Below are 23,388 nucleotides of genomic sequence, written 5' to 3'. Positions count from 1 at the left end.
GAAACTTTGATATGTAATATATTATACATTTTTAACATATAATTCTTTTTTCTTTCTTTCTTTTTTTTTTATTATAAAAATTTAGTCTAACTAGTTAAATTTGTGGCCGGCCAAATTGGTTGTGATAACATAAACACCCTGACTAGATTGATGACCGGTCTAAGTTATAAAACAACTACTAAATGTGTCAAAAAAGAAAATTTTGGGCTAATTTAAAGATGGTAGCATCTCTTATCCTTGAGTATCATTGGTTTGCTATGCATGATATGCTTTTTTGGACCAAATTTTAGCAAAAATTATCTACATATTATCTTGTGATAGGATCATTCTTAATTCATATTTAACATTGGGATTTACTTTTCCCTAAAAGTATTTAACTTGGAAAAAGTTTATATAAGGTTGCAATCTTATATTATAAAAGTAAAGTGTACCTTAAAATTTTAGTATAAAAGAGTGTTATGAACTTGAAAAATTTTCAAATTGATCAGATCGACTTCGAGATGTTTGGATATTAAAGAAATAAAAAATAAAAAATTTCAAATCCTAAAGATAGTGCATCTTATAAAGAGCTATTTGGATCATCTATTTTCAAGTAACGAGCTATTTGGATCATCTATTTTCAAGTGTTTATAGATCTACTCGATTTGTCCAGTTTTTGAAATTTTTAAGTTTTATAATTCGGTTTTAACACCAACTTTCAAGCCAACATAAGGTATCGGACACTAGATCACCATTCTCTAGCAAAATTTAAAGAGGCCTTACTTGGATAGAATAAGATAGGCACTTTATAATTTATTATACAAACCTCACCATCAAACTTTTCCATACCCCTTTTCATTTCATTTCGTTTCATTTAAATTTAATTAATTATTTGTTTTGTAACCTCTCTTGGCAAACTCCTTTCATTTTAGTTCTGTACTGACTTACCCCCAAAAAAAAAAACAAAAAAAACAAAAAAAACCTCCTGTGTGTGATACATAAACTCGCTCTCTCACCACATTAATCGCGTTCATTTTGGAAATTTCCTGGAACCTTGGGGGGCAAAGATGTCACCAAGGAAGTACAGATTTCAACTCCGTACTCATTTCGGCAAGACCAAAGAAGAGGGGCATTCTAGAGATATTCCTTCAAAAGACAGGCCTAATTTCATAAATCTACCGTTTGTTTGCACATAACTTTCCTTATTCCCAGGAGTAAGACAAAAGACAGCCGAAAACCAACCCCCCTTTAAATACCCAAGGAAAGTTAAATCAACATCCCACTAAAAAAATTATTCAAACAAGTGTAGAGAGAGAAAGATAGAAAACCTAGAGAGAGAAACCCCCATAATGCAGTGAAGAGAGAGGGACTAAATTGCTTTTTATAAATAAAGAAATACAAAAAAAATTGATTATTATGAATTTGATTAAGACGGTTTGTTAGCCTTCTACGCATATATATTAGAGAGAGAGAGAGGAAGTTAGGTCCGATAATTTCTATTCGATTTGTTAATGATATAATAAAATATAATTAACAGGGTGTTCGACTTATTACTTGGCATTCAATTCAAACTTACCTGCTAATAACCTCCTTCACCTTTTTCTCTATATTCTCTCTCTTCACCATGCCACCTTTCCCCTGTGTTCTGTCTAGAGTCTCTCTCTTTGCCTGCACAGTGTATAACACAGTACAAAAAATGGGGTGATGCCCAAATTAAGGTCTGGAGCACACAGGAAAAAAAAAAGAGCAGGAAAACAAGGAGCTGTGACCGTGTCAATGGCGTGTCATTGATCAAGACTCGTAACTCATATTTGACATTGGTAAGATCTCTGCTCAGTCCTTTTGCTGGTGTGTAGTATGAGAGCACCATCTATGTAGGACTGGTTTCTTGTTACCATGCATGTAAGTTCAAAGGTTTGATCTTTATTTTTTTGTTGTTTTGTTTTTGTTTTTTTTTTTTATTGCAGATAGCGATTTGAGGACTCTCTGATTCAGTTTTCGTCTTGGATTTTATTCTGTTAAGAGTACTAGTTTTGCAGACCTTTTTTTTGTGTGTGCTTAGTTGGGATCTTTTTGGAGTTTATGGATTTGGGTTTTGGAAACATTATTTGGCCTGGTTTTTTTAAAGGCTGGTTTTATTGATTGGAGAAAATTCTGAGTTTAGAGAGAGAAACAGGGAGATCAAGGATTCTTTGGTCCTATTTTGGGAGTGTTTTTGAAGTGATTTGTGGCTTTGGAGGTGCAATTTTTTATCTCTGAGCTTTTGATTGGGTCTCTGGGTTTTGAAGAAAGAATTTTGCTTGACTAGGGAAGGGAGACCACTCGGCTATCTGGTAATAGCTGATATGTCGGTTGCTCGGCACGCTGATCCTACTCGCCTCTATTCATGGTGGTGGGACAGTCATATGAGCCCCAAGAATTCAAAATGGCTTCAAGAGAATCTCACAGGTATATCCCTCCCTTCCCCCCCCCCCTCCTCTCTCTCTCTCATTCCTTTATATACTCTGTCATCAATTATATGTGATTGATCAGTATGTGTGAGAGTTTATCCTTTGTTCCTTGTTATCTTTGATCAGTTTGTCAAGGCACTGGTATTGTGTATGTTTTTTTTTTGAAGAAAGCCATCTAATATGTTTTAATAATATAAGTTTTACAAAATCTCATGAGATGTGAGTTCCCGTGTAGTGAGGCTTATGTTGATCTGAAATGTAAAAAATAAAGAATTATTGTAATTGTTTAGCTGATTCTTCTGCCTATTGCACAGAATTTCTCTTTAAATAAACAAATTAAGTATCGTGGCGTTTGATTCAATGCTGAATCTACAGTAAAAGTCCCTGGAGTCTCATCTTTTGCTGTGAATTGATTAATATCTGTTAGAACTTGCACTATTAAATCTTAAAAAAAATTTATACTTTTGCGGTACCTACGAGAACTATTATCAGTAAAAAAGGGGTTACGTGTATGAAATAAATGACATGGTTATCTGTAAAAACTTATTGTTGAAAGCTAAATATGGTCTGGAATGTTTTGATGCATAAGGAGTTTGATACCTTAAGGTTTTCCATATATGGTCGTGTGGATGAACAGTTTTGTATGTTATCTGCAAGAATAGCATCAGCATTAGCTTCGTAACTGTACCTAGAATATACGTGTTTTATGTGATCGACTTCTACCTACTCTCATGGCTGTATTCGGAAATCATTAACTCTCTTCCTGCTTTGCTCACAGTGATTTCACTGATAATATTTATTAATTGATTTATTTTAATCTCAAAGTGCTGGTCTTTCTTGGTAACTAATGTTCATAATATTTATGAGTGATTGTTTGTTGCCTCGTCAGTCTCATTCCTTTGCAAGGGATGTGATAATCTTTTCATTTTGTTAATATGACATACTTGTTTCTGTTATCTGATATATGGCTGAGCCTTCATTTTATTAATATGACATACTTGTTTCTGTTATCTGATATATGGTCAGGCTCGACTCATCAGGCTGTATATGCCGTTTTTTAAATACTAGCTGCATTACCCGCATAATTTTTCGATCATATCAGGAAACTCCCCAAAAAGAATCATTTTCTCCTTAGCCTTAAAGAAATTATCATCTGCTCACATCTTGATGTCTTGGTTCATTCAACTTGCTGCCATTTCTCAGTACATTGCCTCTTGAACTCTTATGACTTGCTTGAAAACCTTACAAAAACTTTTCATTTGTTTTGTTTTTTAGTTCTTTCAATTTTATTTTGTTGTGCCAGTACTTCTTAATTTATTTTATTTATCAGGATCTTTGGTATTATATTCGTGAGATAGTTCTTGAGGGAACTAACTTGGGACTTATTATGTAGCACTAGTGCATTCAGGGTTGTGTTGTTTGAGCAATGTTGTTATTGTCAAGGGAGCTGAATGCTTCCCCATGTCTTCGCTTTGCATCTCCTCTTTGAAGGACATTATGCCCTTGCGGATGGTTGGGTGTCTCAAGCTATAGATCTCTCTCCATCAAGAAATTCTAGTAAAGAAATGTTTTAGGGATAATCTTGTCTATCAGGTGAATGTGTACTAATGGAAAACATAGGAACTTCAATCGAATGACAATGAACCAGAGGCAATAGCACAAATCCAAGACAAAAATTACATCTATGAATTCATATATTCAAAAGCTTTATCTTTTTTATTATTTTGTGTTGTTGGCCAGGAAGAGTTCCAAGTGCTCATAAGCAACTTGTTTCATTTGCATTCAATTAGCATACAGCAAGGAGTATCTTTGATCCAGGTTGTTACAAAGCATTACAGAGGTTCAAAATCAAAGAAAATTACAACATTAAAGGTGAACTACATAGAAATTCTTGTGCCTTGCATTATGCAAAGGCCCCCCTCCAAGCTCCTCTTTGAAGCTCTTCATGCTCTGGTTCGAAAAACACTATCAGATCCTCTCTCAATGTGAAGTATCTATAAATCCTTGATTAGGGACAGATTTGAGAATACTTAGATTTCAATGCAATAGAGCATTAGCTCTTGAATGAAACTTTGGCCTGTGAAAATCAAAGTATTTATATAGAGGGCTTTGGTTTCTTGGACAGGATGGACTTCTATTGAATTTCAGAGTTTTATGTTCTTCAAATCCAAATCTTCTAGAACTTTCCTTCCCTTGGAGACATGAGCAAATGTTTTCCCACGGACCATACTTATTTGCAAACAAAATCCCCAGAGATCAGGATGAAATATTGGACAATTCTACTTGCCAAAGGTTTGCCACAGTTAGGCGGCCAGGCTTGAGAGTAGTGTATTTTGTAGCTAAATCGTGTTCAAATCTAGTGTTTTAAAATCCCATCGACCCCCAGTCTTGGTTATGCATCAAGATAGGATTAAGATGGCATGTATTTCATGAAAAAATGAAATTGTAAATCAAAAGATCCTTCAATGTTAAATTTGTTCCATGGCCACTCTCTGTATGGCAAGAACAACAATGATTTTGGGGTGTACTCCTGAGTTTTATTTTCTCAAGATTGAGTTTATCTTTAGGAAATCACATCCACATGTCTTCCTCTTTTTTGTGATTCATCTTTTGAAATTATGGAAATAATGTTAGTTTCCCAAAAAATAAACACAATATATCTTTCCTTGTCCTAATTCTCATCAATATAGGACTTTTAGTGAGTTTAAAACTTGTTAAGAAAGTCTCATTTTAATCCCACAAGGCTCCTGTAACAACTTGGAGTCAATCTTCATCATATTTTACCTAGAGATCTCATATTCAAATCTTGGCTGCACTCTTCAAAAGCATGGTGGTTGCAGCAAATTTTTGTGTTGTATAAAACAATATCCAAACGTCATGAAATTTCTACCTAAGCTTCTCCAGCACATATAAGCTTGCTCCCCAAATTTCAAGTCAATCCAATTTCAGTTGAGCAAACTTAAAAGTTAGCCACACCCAAGTGGCTAGGCTTGGCTTTGAATGTGGTGAAGATTGAGGGATGAGGGAACCTATGAAATTTGATTAAGTTATATCACATTCCTCGAACATCCCACCAAATTTGAGATCAAAGGGTTATCATTTGAATCCAATTCAAAAGTTTGATCGCACCCTTATTTTACATACATGGACTGAGTGTGACAATTTGAATACCCTTCAAACACTCTCCAACATGCACAAAATTTGGTGTGTAGGGTATACCCAAGGTTTTAACTTGTTTTTGAACATGCCTTTCCTTCAGTGTGAAGGGAAAAGACCTCCACATGGTCTTTATTGATCTAGAAAAAGCGTATGATAGAGTACATTGAGATTTGATTTGGCAGGAGTTGGAAAGGAAAGGTGTCTTTAGACACTACATCGATTTGGTGAGAGATATGTATGATAGAGTAGTTACTAGTGTACGAACAACTAGTGGAGAGACGAGTGAGTTTTCAGTGACATTAGGTCTACATCAAGGGTCGGCATTGAGCCCGTACCTCTTTGTCTTAGTTATGGACGATTTGACTTGGCACCTATACGACGAGGTACCGAGATGCATGTTGTTTGCAGATGATATAGTTTTGATTGATGAGACCCGAAACAACGTCAACACAAAGTTAGAACTTTGGAGGGATGCTCTAGAATCCAAAGGTTTTAAAATCAGTCGGACTAAGACAAAGTATATGGAGTGCAAATTTAGTAATAATAGGAGTAGAGGCGAGAAAGTAGTTAAGATTGACGACTAGGAGGTACAAAAAAGACAACATTTTTGATATCTTGGGTCGATAATTTAGGAAAATGGAGAGATCGAGGAAGATGTCTCACACATAATTAGAGCTGGGTGGGCGAAGTGGAGATGTGCAACTGGAATTTTATGTGATTGCCACAGACCAATGAGGTTGAAGGGCAAGTTCTATAGGACAGTGGTGAGATTAGCTTTGTTCTATGGGGCAGAATGTTGGGTGGACAAAAAACAATATACCTATAGAATGAGTGTAGCGAAGATGAGGATGTTGAGATGGATGAGTGGCAAGACAAGAAGGGATAGAATTCGTAATGAATATATTCGAGAGAATTTACTCGTGGCACCAATAGGTGATAAAATGAGAGAGAGTAGACTTAGGTGGGCCGGCCATGTGTGACGCCGACCAAGTACAATACTTGTTAGGAGGTACGAATTAGTTCAAGTTCAAGGGTAGGCCCAAAAGGACGTGGTTGGAAGTAGTCCGAAAAGATATGTGGATTTATGGCCTCAATGATGATATGGCCTTTAATAGAGCTGAATGGAGAACCAGGATTCATGTAGCTGACCCCAATTAATTGGAAAAAGGCTAAAATGATGATGATGATGAACACGTCAGCACACTTTGCAAAAGTTCGTGCACCAAAGCCTTATACATAGACTGACCGTGGCGATCCTGGTTCGACCCTCTATTCTTGTCCTAATCTAAATACATTTGAACCACAGTTTCCTGAGCAATCGTTCAGCTACCCTACCAATTGTTGAATAAAATTGGGCTAGTGGTAATGGGTTTCTGTGTATCTAACACAGCTTAGGACTGCATGGTCACTTTTGATTGTAGCAGACACTGTTTGAATTCTATTTGAAGCCAGAGTGATTCAAAACCTTGACCTTCTGACCTAGTATGTCTCTCCTTAGTCATCCTGGGCCCCTTTTGGCCTAGTTCCATAGAAAACCATGTTGTATTCTAGTTGAACTCTTAGGAACCCTAAAATACCCTTTAGAGTCCAAGCATCAAAACACCCCCAAACCTCATCCAAATTGGGCTGGATTTGATTTTAAATCGTAGAGGAGGTTATAAGCTTTCGAACTGTCCAAGAATAACTCAGTTTTGATATACAGTTTGAAAGTTATGGGCAAAATACGATTTGTTGCCTAAAATTTCAATCTAGTCCCCCATCATTGTGGTGTGCATTTGCAGCAATGTGATGTGCTTCGGCAGAAGGGTGTACATCAGCCGCCATGAATGAGGTCAAATGTTCCCAAACTTTTCCAGGAGCCTCTGGGTCCTTTTAAGGTCTGTTTGATCTTGGATTTTGTGATTTTGATTCCTAATTATCATTGAAATTCAAGATTTAAGATCCTTGGACTGATTTTGAGTTTTATCCATGTCCAAATGTACTACTAGGACCAAACTCAATTGAGATCTTAGACCCGTGGGTTATCTTTCTTCAGTTGCCCTAGTAAAACCTGTTGGAAATTGCTTTGAATGCCAGTCCAGCGTACTACAAGCCTGACAGTAACCTTGAGACGGCAGTTGTAATCAAAGCCCTAGGAAAAACCCATTGGAAATGATATATAGTCTATAGAACAATCCTTACGGAGCATGAGTGAACTGTAATCAGAAGTTGGCACCATTTGACAAAAGATGAAGCACCAATGTGAACCGTGTTTAATTTGATGCAGACCGCATCAATGTCAATGCGGACTGCAGTGGTAGAGTGATCTGGAGTGGGTTTGAGTTTTATCCATGTCCAAATGTACTATTAGGACCAAACTCAATTGAGATCTTAGACCCATGGGTCATCTTTCTTCAGTTGCCCTAGACCTATTTTGACCTAAAACCTGTTGGAAATTGCTTTGATTGCCAGTCCAGCACCCTACAAGCCTGACAGTAACCTTGAGACATCAGTTGTAATCAAAGCCCTAGGAAAAACCCATTGGAAATGATATATAGTCTATAGAACAATCCTTACAGAGCATGAGCGAACTGTAATCAGAACTTGGCTCCATTTGACAAAGGACGAAGCACCAATGTGAACCGTGTTTATTTTGATGCAGACTGCATCAATGTCTATGTGGACTGCGGTGGTAGAGTGATCTGGAGTGCGTTTGGTCCCAATTTTTTCTGGAAGCTTTTTGGGGTACTCCCAAGGTGTTTGATCTGAATGTTTGATGGATTTTGAATGTTAATTTTCTTTGTGATTGGACATCCAAGACTTCCAGACTAACCTTGAGACATCTGTATGAGAGCTGGATGAGGGGTGGGACAGGATGGAATCTAGTTTGAGTCCAAAGTTGTTTAATTCTAGAAGTTCTAAAAAGTGTGGATGACTAACAATCCTAGGATTCAGATTTGCCATTAGGAGTCAGGATAGGTGAAGAATTTTTGAGATATTTTTATTAGAAATGTGTAAAACCCAGTTGGATTAGGCTTAGAAATACCAAGGAGGGCACCACCAAATTTAGATTCAAGTTGAGTTCCAGTGGCCGTCATCCTGGACCGCTTTGACGCAGACTCGCGCCACGATGATGGATAAACAACTGATCTGTTTGATCCCAAATTTTGTAGGATGATAGATTAAGGATTTTTAATCCCATTAGCAGTGTAAGATTTGGTTTTGACATATTTACCAAGATCTTGCTCTTTTGCGATTTTTAGGCTTTGGGATCTTGATCCTTCCAATTATGGATCCAGATCCTAAGTTACATGGGATCCAAGTTCCTTTGCATCATATATGAGGGTTCATTGGTAAACTGAATCGAGATTCCATCAATGTGGGATTAAGATTCCCTTAGTGGTAGACTCTATTGTCCCTCTCACCCTCTTTAAGTCGTGAATATTTTGCATAATTAGCTAAGACTTTTAAGCCTTCTATGATATTACTTGCTTGTTTTGTTCGTACATAATTTCTGATGGTGGTAGACTATATTTTCCCTTTTGGGGTTAGGCTCTTTAGCAGGTCATGAGTTACCTTGAGCTTCAACTTAACACTTATCTCAATACTTTTTTATCCAACAAAGTAGAAGGATGGCCATGATTGTTATTACGTCACATAAAGTCATAAACTAGAATGCAAAATTTAAAATCTAATATAATGATCTGATTTTCTTAATTGTTTATAAAATTTTAAAATTTAATTTCTTTAAAAAATTTATTATATGCATAAAACATAAACTGCACCCAAAGGAATGCATAAGCATTAAATTACTATAGAACAATAGGTTGTCTTACATTTTTAATAAATTTAAAATTTTAAAAAACTTTATTTGTTTAGAATATTGTACAGACTGCACTCCTAAACTCGGGAGCCCTAATTAATTGCAATCGACAATTTCTATTTTTAACAAGATGGAGGTAGAACATGTAGAACTCGCCATTCCATTCCTAGATGTTCTTATCGAGCTCTCTAACATATTGAGTTGTACAGACAATGATCCTGAACATAGGGACCTTCTAGTCTTTCACGATCCCTCTGTTCCGATACAATACCGGAACCGGTTAGAATCCCGATCACGGTAACTATGGTTTTTGACCAAAAAAAAAAAATCCCTGTGTACGTTGGTCCGAATCATCAAACAATAGGAGACATGATTATAAGAGAGCCATAGCATGAGCGAAGAGATTCCTCTACCAAAAACTAATTCCAGAGAGGTCAATTCAGCCCTAGATCATTTAGAAACCAAGGCTTAGGTCATCTAGAACCCCAATTAAGCTAGAAAACCTTAGGTCTAGCATAGAAATGCTAGATCTGATTTTTAGGTTCACCAATTCGAATCCAAGACCTTTCCATGTTCAATGAAACCTATAGTTCAATGTTCAATTCATGCATGTCATCAAGTTGCTGAGGACACAATACGAATTTAATAAAAAAGTATGAACCCCAACGCCAACTGCCGGCTTGTGGGCCTAGTTCGGTAAGCTTTCTATAATTTATCTTTGTTGTCATTACTTGAATGTTCTTGTAGCCTTAGAATTTAATTTTAACATAAAATTTGTACGAGAATGGGGTTGGGGTTGGGGTTGGGGTCGTGGTGGTAGCACCACTTGTGTCCCAGCTAAGGTCTAGGCTTCCATTCTCATCTAACGCATTAAAAAAACCACTTAACGATTTCAAAAAACAAGTAGGGTCTCGTCATCCTCACTGAATTACCCAAAAACAAAACATAAAATTTGCTTTATTTCTTGAGAAATTTATCAAAATACCTATAAGAGATGAACTATTTAATGTTCTACACATTTGCAACTATTCCAACTCAAGATCACATGTTTTCTCATGGGTAGTTTGAAATTAAATCAAAAGATATGGGTAAGGTGTTAAAAGTGGTCATCTCTTTTCTGGTAATTTGATAAATTTCTATTATTTATTTTATATCAAGCTTTTATAAACTTAATAATTTTGAGTGAGATCTAGCTAGTGCTTTATAAACTTTAATAATTTTGATCGGGATCTAACTAGTGCTACTGGCAGTTTACAGGACGATATCGTAAATCTATGAATCACAAACCGTAATTTGGCTGGACCCTGATCCATTTCTGAATCTTATTTAGTTGCAATTCCTCAGAGAGGGTAAATTCTGAATTTGCCATTCTGGATTTGAGTATGGACAACTTGGACTCAAAAGTTGATACTCTTCATATCCGTTGCTATAAAAAATGTTGAATAACATGTCCATTCATGGTAAAGGTGTAAATTACATGGTATGTTTGTGACAGTGTTACCCCGATACTCCATATAGGCCCTGGTATTGTATGTTGACACATGTCACATGGTTTAGACTCGGCCCTGACAGGTGACCATCCGTGTCGAGTGATGTTAGGGATTCTAAGTACCGCATCAACACTTATTGTAGACGTATCTTCCATTTATTGTCATCAACAGCAGAGTGCCTAAGTGGTAGCATGGACTTACATGGTAGAGAGGTTATAGGTTTAAGCTCCACCAAGTCCAAACACTAGCTAAACTTCTAGCACTTTTTTTTTTTTCTCTCAGGACCAAAACCTTTTTAAGGCTGCAAAAGGGCTTGATCTCTTTACCATTTTTTGAGATGACGTTGTCTCTACCATCAAGTGTGTACATGTTCTTGTATAAATATTGGTAAGAGGATCTCCCCATTAAGATATCGGGAAAAAAAAGAAGAAAAAAAAAAGATAATTTAAAAAAAAAAAAACAGTTAACAATATCAACAAAAATATTGGTGTACATAATTTGTATATTCTTTTACAAAGGAAAAAGTTCACATAACAATAATGCATGCCCGGGGAACTGAACCTTAGACCTTTCTCTCTCGCCATTGACTTGAGACTACCATCTAAGCCACTTATGATATTTTGTTAAATTATAAAAATTATTATGTATATAATGCTTAAAGAGTAAAACATTGTACATATGTGTTGAAAAGTACTGCCTGTTTTAGCTTATGTACTAGGCACTCTACACACGAAAAGTACTACCTTTCTTAGCTTCTGTACTAGCTCTAGACACGCATTGACACCAGCATGCGTGTTGGTGTCCATGTAACACTGGTTTGTGTGTGTAAATTGTGGACCCAAACAAACTCTTCGGGCATAAAAATGGTTAAGACTACTAATATTACGAGTTTACAATGTATCTGCAGTATATAATTGAATTCTTGTATTACGCATGATAACTTTTTCTTGCTTTATATTTTATTTGAATTATATTGTTAGTTTGTGAAATCCTTTATTTACCAAAGAGAAAAACAAGGAAAGTATCCAGAAATCAAAGATCATCACCTTCCAATGAAATGATGGATTGATTTGTGATGGAAAAATAATTGGGCTGCTATTGGGTGTCATATCCTGATTTGGTGGGTCTCTCCTATACCCTATTATTGTCCATCATTTCATTGGACAGTGATCACCCAATGGACCATGTTTTTCCTATAATCATCGCACACCCACGCCCTCCACCCCCCCCCCTCCCCCCCTCCCAGAAAAAAAGGAAAGAGGTTCGCTGGGGATCTTACGATTTATGACAATGCTTATGTCTTTGTTAAACAGACATGGATTCCAAGGTCAAAACCATGATCAAACTCATAGAAGAAGATGCGGACTCCTTCGCAAGGAGGGCAGAGATGTACTACAAAAAGCGGCCCGAGCTTATGAAACTGGTTGAGGAATTCTATAGAGCATACCGTGCTTTGGCAGAGAGATATGACCATGCCACTGGTGAATTACGCCATGCTCATCGTACAATGGTGGAAAACCACATTACCTTTGCGCTTCCTGATGATTCACCACATGGGTCTCCTGCAACTGATGTGGAACCCCATACACCGGATATGCCACACCCAATTAGGCCATTATTCGATCCAGATGACTTGCATAAAGAAAGTGGAGGAATTTCTTCACATTTTCAAGGGACAAAGAGGAATGGGCCATTTAATGAAGAGGGTGATGGTGCTATAAGAACAAAGGGGTTGAAGCAGCTTACTGAGCTCTTTGCCCCTCATTCTGAGAAACATGGGGTGGAATCAGGTGAGGATCATGTAAAATTTGGGGATAGGAGGGCCAAAAAGGGACTGGTTTTTCAGGAGGAGGGGAGAAGTTTAGAGCTTAAAGTGCGAAACGGAGCACGAGACCATGAGACAGCTGAGGTGGAAGTGAGAGAAATGGGTACACAGTCAGATGCTTTGAACAAGAGAATCAGTGGTCTAGAGAGTGAGATCTCACAATTATCAACAGAGAATCAGAATCTCAAATCATTGAAGCTTTCTGAAACTGAATCTCTCGAAAGAGCTAGAGATGAAGTTAAAAGTTTGCAAGAAGCTCTCTCTAAATCACGAGAAGAAACAGAAAATGCCCTTCTCCAATGCCGCCAACATCTAGACCTGTACAATAGCTCCAAAGGGAGGATAGCCAATTTAGAGGCTGAATTCTCTAGGGCTCAAGAAGAAATCAGAAGGGTTAATGACAAACTGCTCAAGGGAGTTGGGTTGTTAAAGAGCACTGAAGAAAGATGCCTTGTCCTAGAGAAAACAGACCAGTCCTTACATAATGAGATGGATATTTTGGTGCAGAGACTTATGGCACATCAAGATGAACTAAAAGAGAAGAACTGTGAGCTCGAGAAGCTCAAGACATATTTGCAAGATGAACACTTGAAGGCCATTAAAACAGAAGAGTCTCTTCAGTCTCTGCAACAGCTGAATATTCAATCACAGGAGGAGCAAAGGGTTTTGGCAATGGAGCTCTGTGGGTTACGGCAGAAGATGGAGAAACTTGAGGAGGAGGTTCAGTTTCGTGTGGACCAGAGGAATGCTTTGCAGCAGGAGCTTTACTGCCTGAAAGAGGAGAGAAACGATTTAGACAGGAGGCACCGAGGCATAATTGAGCAAACTGAGTCGTTGGGTTTGGACTTTGATAATTTGGGGCCATCCATTAAAGGCATTCAAGATGAAAATCTCCATTTGAAAGAGCTTTGCCAGAAAAACGAAGAAGAAAAGCAAATGTTGACAGAAAAATTGCAGAGTTTGGAAAAGGTTAAGGAACTTAAGCAGGTCTTGGAGAATTCCCTATCTGATAAAGACATAGAGTTGGAAGGATTAAGAAGCAAATTGGAGAGTCTGGAAAAGGAAAAGAAAGCAGCCCTTAATCTGGTTGAGCAACTTGAGAACTCATTGAAGCTGGAAAAAGAAGAACATTTAGTGAGTAAGGAATCAGGCCAGACCCATTTGGTTAATTTGGAAAACCAGATGCTTCTTTTGCAAGAAGAAGTGAACAAGAAAAAAGCAGAGTTTGAGGAGGAAAAGGAGAATTGTTTAAAAGCTCAGGCTGAAATATTGATATTGAAGGATTCTGTATCTGATAAAGACACCGAGCTGGAAGGATTAAGAAGCAAATTGGAGAGTCTGGAAAAGGAAAAGAAAGCAGCCCTTAATCTGGTTGAGCAACTTGAGAACTCAGTGAAGCTGGAAAAAGAAGAACATTTAGTGAGTAAGGAATCAGGCCAGACCCAACTGGCTAATTTGGAAAACCAGATGCTTCTTTTGCAAGAAGAAGTGAACAAGAAAAAAGCAGAGTTTGAGGAGGAAAAGGAGAATTGTCTAAAAGCTCGGGCCGAAATATTGATATTGAAGAATTCTGTATCTGACCAAGACGCTGAGCTGGAAGGATTAAGAAGCAAATTGGAGAGTTTGGAAAAGGAAAAGCAAGCAGCCCTTAATCTGGTCGAGCAACGTGAGAACTCATTGAAGCTGGAAAAACAAGAACATTTAGTGAGTAAGGCATCAGGGCAGACCCAACTGGGTAATTTGGAAAACCAGATGCTTCTTTTGCAAGATGAAGTGCACAAGAAAAAAGTGGAGTTTGAGGAGGAAAAGGAGAATTGTCTAAAAGCTCAGGCTGAAATTCTGATATTGCAGAATTCTGTATCTGATAAAGACACTGAGCTGGAAGGATTAAGAAGCAAATTGGAGAGTGAGGAACACAAAAAGGAAGAAGCCCTTTATCTTGTTGGGCAACTCGAGGATTCATTGAATTTGGCGAGAGAAGAACACGAGACTAGTAATCAATTGAACCAAATCCAATTGGTTAATTTGGAAAATCAGTTACTTCACTTGCAAGAAGAAGTGAAAAATAGAAAATCAGAATTAGAACAAGAAGAGGAGATTTCTGTCAAAGCACAGATTGAAATCGATGTTTTGCATGGCTGCCTTTCTGATTTAGATGGAAGGTACCGATTACTATCTCTTGAATGCCATAAATATATGGAGGAATCCAAATCAACGGGAGAAATGGTTTCTGAATTAAGGAAGGAAAGTCTGAGAAAGCAAATGGAATTGAATTCGTTGCTTGTTGAGCATTCTTCAGCTCTGGATTCGAACACAAAGATGTTATCAGGGATTCAAGCATTGCGAGGAGCTCTTGATTTACCTAATAATGAGATATTTCCAAATAAATTAGACATAACATTCCAAAATATGCTTGAGAAAATAAAAGATTTGCAGAGTTCTCTTCTCGTAGCCCAAGATGAGAATGAAAAGATTTGTCTGGAGAGCTCAGTTACCTTTGCTTTTCTGGAGCAATTACGAATGAAGATTTTGAAACTTTTAATTGAAAAGAAAACCATAGAGAGAGAATCGGAAACCAGGTTTGAGGAACTGGGGAAGCTAAAGAATGAGAAATGTGAGCTCCTGGATGTGGTGGAAGGGTTGAGGCATCAATTGCAAGCTGGAGAAAATCGAGAAAGAGCATTAGGTCTGGAATTGGAGAATCTAAGTAAAGAGTTATGGTACTCCAAAGAGTATAATCTGGTACTAGAGAAACAGAACCAGAGCTTAGTCGAAGAAAACCAGTCTCTCAAGGCAGATCTCTGTGACTCCAATGTGAAGAATCACATGTTGGAAGAGGAAAATGATGCTTCATTCTTTGAAATTCTCAGATTGGGTAGCCTTGCTATGATTTTTGAATGCTTCAATGCGGATAAATCCATGGAGGCTTGGAAGCTCAATGAGAATCTGGATTTCTGCCATGGAATTGAGAAGAAACTTGAAGAAGACCTGGGAGCAACTGTTAGGAAGATGGAATCACTTGAAATATATTATTCGAATCAGGTCAAGATATTGCAGGATGAGGCAAACACTGTCAAAGAAACATGTGATAAGTTGAATCATGATATTGAAATTGGCAAAATCCAATTAACAGAGAGGGACATGCAGCTTGCAGAAGTGGATCAGAAGCTGAATGATTTGCAGGGTGCGAATAACAGAGTGATAATGGAGTTAGAGAACATCAAACATGAATTTGATGAAGGCAAATCAATCAGGAATGCATTTGAGAAGGAGGTTTGCATGCTGTCAAACGAGAAAATGCTTTCTGATAAGGAGTTGTTGAGTGTTCGTGAAGAAAAGGATATGTTGGAGGTGGAACTGAATAAATTGCAGAAACGTATTCAGGAGTTGGAGCTCCAAGAGAAGGATTGGAGGACTGAATTGAAGAACAGTGAAGAAGAGATTGAAATGTGGGAGTTTGAGACTGCAAATTTGTACAAGGACCTTTATGAATCTGTCATTTATGCTGGGCTACTCAAAGGAAAAGTAGAGGCTTTGGTGGGAGCATGTCAGAACCTTGAAGAATGTGCTTGGAGCCAGAAAACCAAGTTTGAAGAAGAGAATGCTCTGGCAAATTTGCAGGTTGTTGAATTGAATAGAAGAATCTGTGTGCTAGACGGGGAGGCCAGTTCTTGTTTGAACTTAATATTGTCACTAAAGGAGGGTGTGTCCTCTCTAGAAGATCACGCTCTTTCTCTCGTGAAGAATCGCAATGCCAGCTTTGAGGTACCTCAGGTATGCTTCTATCCCCATCTGCTCCTCTCTCTTGTTTTTTGGTTCCCACTGGTTTCTGGCATAGTGAGGAATCTTGTCTTGGCAAGATAGTATCTCAAATTCTTAGAAGTTTTGATATGTTTGGGAAAAGCTGAGGGAAAATAAAACCGAGGGTATTCATGCTAGATATCTACAAAACTGGAAAATATTTGTACATATGTTGGCCCCAAGTAATTCTGTCCAAATAATTTCTTCCATGCTGGAGATTTACAAAAAAAAAGGGCGCATATAGCATACACTTGTGGGAGCGCACTGTACACTTACTCCCTCTACCAAAATACCTACGAGGATTTTTTTAGACCTAAAACTTGAGATCCACTTTAGAATCACTGAATTAATATTTTAAAAAATGAATTTTGAGCTCCTAAACATTCAGATCTTGCTATTCCAATATGCATGGGTCTTTATTCAATCTTAAAATTTTTGTTTTTTTTCCTAGGCACATGTAGAATGCTTACATCTTTTTTCTTTTTTTTTCTTTTTTCTTGAGGTTTGTTGCTCGATAGGGGAGGTTATGTCCCCAAAATTTTGGGTCCTAGATGTGCTCCCACAATATCATATAATCTCTTGGCTTACAAGTTATGGTAGATATCTGTACTATTCAGTACTTACAACTTAATATTGTGACTTTTTTTTTGAATATTTGCCTCTTTGGTCATAATCAACAGTGACTGACCGTGTTTTTGAGAATTGTCTGGCAGGGTAACTTTGGAGGTTTACAGAATTTTTGGTTTTTCATGGTACATTCTTGTAAATATCTTGACAAATTTTCAAGAAAAAATGGAAAGATTGGGGGTCAAACCACCTCCAAAAATCAATTAGGTGGCTAAATCAACAATTTTACCAGCAAAACAGTTCTTTTTTAAAAAAATCATTTCAATGCCTCATAAGTTGCCTTGTTCTAACAAATCCTGGATAAGCAAGGGCATTTTGGTAATTTGACCTACTAAATCACTTGAGCCATGCTTGTCTTGGGTTCCAAACCTGAAACATTTTTTAATGTAAAATCTAGTTTTGGGTTAGAAAACCAAAAAGAATTTTTGTAAGTTGGCCAACTTAGTCAACCCGATCCAAAGACACAAATACCCTGTTTGTTGTGGGTTTCAAACCCACGACAATATTTCTAATAGAAGAAACATGTCCAGTTTTGGAACCCAAAGTAACTTAAGTAGTAAAATTAAGTAACTTAAAGTAGTCAGTCAGTCATTTGGCTGAAGTACCTTATATAGTCAAATTACTAAAATGCCCTCAGTTATTTAGGGTTTCAAACCCAAAATATGGGTAATTTGGGCATTTTCTTACCAAATAGTTGATGAGGAACCGAGTGAGATGATTTTTAAAAAGTGACTACATCATTGGTAAATTAGTTGATTTAACCACCTCATTGATTTTCGAAGGTGGTTTGACCAGTTTACTGAAATTTCCCAAAATATTTATTAAAAAAAGGATAAATCTGAATAAACAAGAAAGATTAAATATAATAGAAAGCTTAGCTCCTCTTAAGTGTCATATATCTACGCTTCTACAAACTCATAATTTTTCATCTACGTCAAGAAGATTTCAGAGCAAGTCCCACATCATTGGTAAATTAGTTGATTTAACCACCTCATTGATTTTCGAAGGTGGTTTGACCAGTTTACTGAAATTTTCCAAAATATTTATTAAAAAAAAGGATAAATCTGAATAAACAAGAAACATTAAATATAATAGAAAGCTTAGCTCCTCTAAGTGTCATATATCTACGCTTCTACAAACTCATAATTTTTCATCTACGTCAAGAAGATTTTAGAGCAAGTCCCACAAAGAGCAGACATCCTGTAATCCCTAAACCCTAACTAATGGCATGAGAGCTCACAACATTTAATATGTTTCCAGGATGCTTCTTCCACTGAATATGAGTCAGCAGAAGAACACGATGAGCATATACAAGGCCAAATTATGGAGTTGCAGATGCTACTGAGTAAGATTCATGGCGTCGATAAAGCTCTCATGGAACTCAGTAGGCTGAACCAGGCATCGAAAGATGTGCACCAGACCAGGTCAATAGAAAGCTCGGATACCACTGCCAAGTTAGTTACAGAGATTAATGAGACAATAAGGTCAAGATTGAAAAGCATCTCCGGTCGAGAAAAGACTGAGATGGCAGTCAAGACCAAAGACATTCCACTTGACTGTGTTTCAAATACGTCATCTCATGAGAACAATTTCACTGATTTTAGAGTTGAGAAGAGAGAGAATAAAGAGCGGGTTGAGAAGACCAAGAACAATGAGGTGGATGATCAGATGTTAGAATTGTGGGAAGCAGCTGAAAGGGACAGTACCCACTCAGAAGCAAGGAGGAAGGAATCAAATAGCCATGAAGCAATAGAGATAGAAAGAGAAAATGTGCTTCATCAGGCAGATGATTTGGAGGAAGTTAAGAGTGAGTATGTATCATCAGAATTGCACACAGAGAAAGATGTAACCATTGACAAAATGGAGATATCCACCAAAGTGAGTGCTTATACCATTCATGAAAATAGAGAGAGTGTGAGGGACTTGCTCTGTTCTGATGCAAGTAGGCTCACTAACCTCCGGAATGGTGTGCAAGAACTGAAATTTAAGCTTGAGAATGCAAAGAGAAGTGACAAAGTTTTGGGATTAGAATATGAGAATATGAGAGATCAGTTGAGGGACTTGGAATTGGCAATCTCAAGATCGGTTGAAGGGAACAGTAAGTTGATGAAGACTATGGAAGAGAGATGTGGGTTCGAGAGTAAAAACCATGATGGAAGAAGCAAAAACCAAGAGGGAGAAGCTGGGGATGAGGAATTGATGAGAGAGGTAGCGCAGGTTCTGCAAAAAATATCAGGGAGATTGAGAAGGGGGTCAGAGAAGATTGCTAGGATGGAGCTTGAAGCACAGAGGATTCGGTTCGTGGTACTGAATTTTGAGGATGACATTGGAAGCAAAGGCCTCTCTGCTGCTAATAGGAAACACAGTGTTCTTTTGCGAGACTATCTCTATGGTACAAGACAGAAGAACCGATCTCGAAGGAAAGCTCCATTTTGTGCATGTATTCGACCTTCTACTAAGGACTAGAGAGTTTTAGCATGAGAGAGAGAGAGAGAGAGAGAGAGAGAGAGAGAGGCCTGTTCTGAGATTTGACATTGGCCCATAACTTTGAGATGAGCATCAATTAGAGAATGCAGGATATTTGTCATTCTTAAACCATTGTATGTAGAGCATAAGTGCCTTTTTCCTCTTTCTTTATTTGTTTACTAGTTCACCTAGTGCTGGACACTTTCATCCATGATTTAGAGGAACTGTAAAGCCCCATTGAAAAGGGCCTGGTCTTTTCCACCTCATCTTTCTATGGCATTTGCTCTCTCCCTAATTTTGTCTGAAAATTTTAGTGTGCGCATCACTTCCTCATTATTGATATTGACTCAAATTTTACCACTCATGATGGTTGTGTTTGGAACCTCCTTTTTATGTCACATTGTGAAAATCTTCAAGAGTGAGGCTGAATAAATGGGAATGACCTCCAAGTCTTCCCTTCAATTAGAAAAGTACATGGTATGCTCATTAGTTAAAGGATCCATTTGGAACTTCTCTCTTCCAATATAACCACATCTAATTTAAGTAATTTGATTTTCTATTGGCAATCGGATTTTCCATAGAAATCGAGTTTGACTTCTAACACCCTTAGTTGATTCCCAGAATCTCAGTTCTACTTCGTAGATGTGAATTGCAGAAGAATCCTTTCCGATTGTGGGGTTGCATATTTGATTTCTTTCTAGGAATATGGTTTTCCGATTTTTTAACTGCGAAATTATATTGATAAAACATAGAAGGTTCCCAAATATGTCAATGACAGTTACCTTTGCTTTTCGCTCATCAAACTTGGAAGTCCGGGCAAAGTGGAAGAAATAACAGGATGAAACACAGACTTAACAATTTATTCAAACCGCAATAAGTAAGAAGAGCCCAAGCCATGGATAACAAAGATGTCTTCAATTCCATAAAATAATTGACACAAACTATTGCAGAAAAGAGAAGAAAAAAAAAAGAGAGGCAAAAGTGCAAATCATGAAACCATTCCAGCCTTTTGCATGCCACCACCGCCTATTTGTACCAATTCCACATGCTTGGTTCAACCAACTACTATTGGGTTTAGATTTTCTGCAAATGAAATGATACAGACTCAAACGAGGGGATGAAGTGATGCTTTAACTTTTAGCTCTTGATGAATAATCCGTCACTCAATTGTGACGAGAGTGATAAGACGGACTTTGTAACAACCTTCCCCTAGGACAACACCATGAGATAAATTTCTCAGCCTTGAATATAAATTACCCAAGACATCGAATCGCCAAATGCTTGAGGGAAACAGGGCGTTCAAAGCCATCAGGCAGGTTCCTCAGCTTCCAACAATTAAAACTGCATAGAATGTGAAGGTACGACATGGATCCTCCTCCAACTTTCCCCACTACCAAAAGCATTTGAAGAGGAGGCGATGAATGCTGCTCCCTCAAATTCTCTTCTGAAATTATGTATGTGCAAAATCCTCAGCAGCCTAAAAGAGAATGTTTGCTATATTGAGAATACCGAACATTGTTTTGGCATGATGTTTGATTTTATTTTTTAAATACAACACAACATATTCTTACTTCTTTTCTTACATAATCAGGTCCGGTAGTTGTTGTACCGAGTTGGTTCACGTTGAAATAAGAAAAAGATTTTGGTACTAATAGTATTCAATTGGTTTCTATTAAAAAAAAATATTTCTTGAGAGCACCAAACAAGATATTAAGCCAAGATAAAGATAATGTTTAAGTACACGCAATATTGAACATTATTTTTGCACTCCCGAGTACCAAACTTAAGGGCATTTTGGAAATAATAGTAATAAGTTGAAAAAACAAAAAAGGTAAATTTGTAAAATTTTAAACTTTTAGGATATCTTTTACTGGTAATGATCCTATGAGACCTTCCCACACCTCCCACACCTATATATGTAAGACTTCAAATGATCACCATTAAATTTGACACAGATATCTAGAAAAGTTATCACATAAGTGTGAAACTTGACTTTTCTACATATTTGTGCCAAATTTAATAGTGATCTTTTGAAATTCGGTCCTACACGAATGGATTTAAAAAGGTCTCACAAGGTCATTTCCCATCCTTTAAATACACCTAAAAAATGAGGGATCTTTCGTTAATTCCCTTATTTTAGTATTTATTTTAAATTTGGATAAATTATATTTGAAGCAATATAAGGTCATAATTAAAATCTGAAAACAGTAAGATATTGGTTTATGAAACATAAAAGTTTATAATATTGGAAAATAAAAAAATCATCATAAAAGTCCAAAAAACTTATGAAGGTGAAATTTTATTTTCCCTACTCGAGTTCCCTTTAGTTCCTATATTTCATTGTTTATGTCAGATTAATGCGGATCTGAAAAACTAGATAATATTCTTAATCTAGAATATGGAAAACAAAATCGTGTACATAATATATTTTCTATTTAAAAGGAACTATCTTGTTTCTTTTTGAACAAAATGCTATCAAACATAGATTTGACATACATCCCTGATAAAATTAGCAAGTTTTAAGTTCTCATAGCCTGGAAATAAACAAAGCCTAATAATTTCGAAGTCCTAGCTCAAATATCCAGTCTCCTATTTGAAACTGAGTTTTCCATAGTAATCAAGTTTAATCTTCGCCTTGTCTTGCATCCAATAATCTTCTGTTCTACTAAAATAAGTATGGTCTTTTCCTCTTGTGTCCAATAGATCGAAAACAAATTCTTAAAAGGAGAAAATAAGAACAAAAAAAAAGCAAAGTCGATGAAATAATCCATCTTTCCTTGTTTAAATACATACTCCACATCCACAGAAGAACCATCATTAATGAATTGATTAATACCAAACTCTTACAAATACTAATATGGGATGGCATCATGGCTTACTATTCTAAAATTTACTTTGAATATAAAAAAATTCACAATTACTTCTAGTTATCAAATGGTGACATTTGAAATTTGACAGCTTAAGAGGTCACAAAATTTCAAAAAAGTTTAATCAGAGCCTATGAACTTGTTCAATAATACATATCCAAAAAATTTAATGATACTCTAAAATTCACTAGATGATTATATTCAAAAGAAGAGAAAAATTGAATTTGAAAATTTCTAGCACTTGCACCTCACCCTCGAAAAATTAGACGATTTCTATTCAATCTCGAGGCATTATGTAACTCAGGAACCGGGAAGAATGCAATTTAGAAATTCATTTATTATATAGCATACCAGAATTAGGAGTCTGAAAATACTCCAATATCAAGTTTTGAACAGTTCGGTTACTCAGGAGCAAGAAATCTTTATTTTAAAAAAATGAGACTATTTTTTAGTCTAAAAACTGAGATATTTTTCAGTTAATTTCCCAACAATTACACTTTTCAAAATACAAATAAAGAAAAATACCAATGTCGCTTGAGTCTTTTGGGGATACAATTCAGACTAAAGGCTTTTCACCAAAGCAAATGTGGATCAGCACCATATGAAAGGCCTCAAACAATGTGATTAAAAGCCATGGAAACAAATTTCAATGAAGAAATTTCCTTAAAAAATTCCTGAGAAGATTTAAATAGAGGAATTTGTGGATGAATCTCACGCTCACGCTCACGCTCACGCTCACACTCACGCTCACACTCACACTCACACTCACACTCACACTCACACTCACACTCACACTCACACTCACACTCACACTCACACTCACACTCACACTCACACTCACAGCATCACAATATAACACACTCACAGCATCACAATATAATTCCAGGCATTCTTCGAGTGTGAATTTGTTTCAGGAATATGA

At 36.9% G+C, this 23,388-nt stretch overlaps 1 protein-coding gene across 7 annotated transcripts; it reads left to right on the top strand.

Annotated features, from left to right (window-relative positions):
- The first annotated feature begins 1,467 nt into the window (after nucleotides 1-1,467).
- Nucleotides 1,468-19,907, top strand: LOC18429645 (protein NETWORKED 1D). Of its 7 annotated transcripts, XM_088861748.1 has the most exons (6): nucleotides 1,468-1,799; nucleotides 1,947-1,996; nucleotides 2,288-2,427; nucleotides 12,194-16,479; nucleotides 17,220-17,258; nucleotides 18,394-19,907. In XM_088861748.1, the coding sequence occupies exons 3-6, from the start codon at nucleotides 2,325-2,327 to the stop codon at nucleotides 19,597-19,599; spliced, it is 5,634 nt and encodes a 1,877-aa protein (XP_088717874.1). In that variant the 5' UTR covers nucleotides 1,468-1,799; nucleotides 1,947-1,996; nucleotides 2,288-2,324; the 3' UTR covers nucleotides 19,600-19,907. The 7 variants fall into 7 exon arrangements, with proteins under 7 accessions (XP_088717874.1, XP_088717873.1, XP_088717871.1 ...); XM_088861747.1 differs by lacking the exon at nucleotides 1,947-1,996; XM_088861745.1 differs by having other exon boundaries at nucleotides 1,947-2,427.
- The last annotated feature ends 3,481 nt before the right edge of the window (nucleotides 19,908-23,388 follow it).

This window comes from Amborella trichopoda, chromosome 3, assembly GCF_054954075.1.
Source record: "Amborella trichopoda isolate Santa Cruz 75 chromosome 3, AtrichopodaSantaCruz75HAP2 v2.0, whole genome shotgun sequence".
Classification (NCBI taxonomy): domain Eukaryota; kingdom Viridiplantae; phylum Streptophyta; class Magnoliopsida; order Amborellales; family Amborellaceae; genus Amborella; species Amborella trichopoda.
This window is presented reverse-complemented; position numbering and strand designations above follow the sequence as displayed.

Bases quoted from the DNA above. Each gene is read 5' to 3' on its own strand.
- LOC18429645 (XM_088861744.1), top strand. The intron at 16,480-17,219 runs GTATGCTTCTAT...ATTGTCTGGCAG, and splicing joins CCAGCTTTGAGGTACCTCAG to GGTAACTTTGGAGGTTTACA. The intron at 17,259-18,393 runs GTACATTCTTGT...ATATGTTTCCAG, and splicing joins AGAATTTTTGGTTTTTCATG to GATGCTTCTTCCACTGAATA.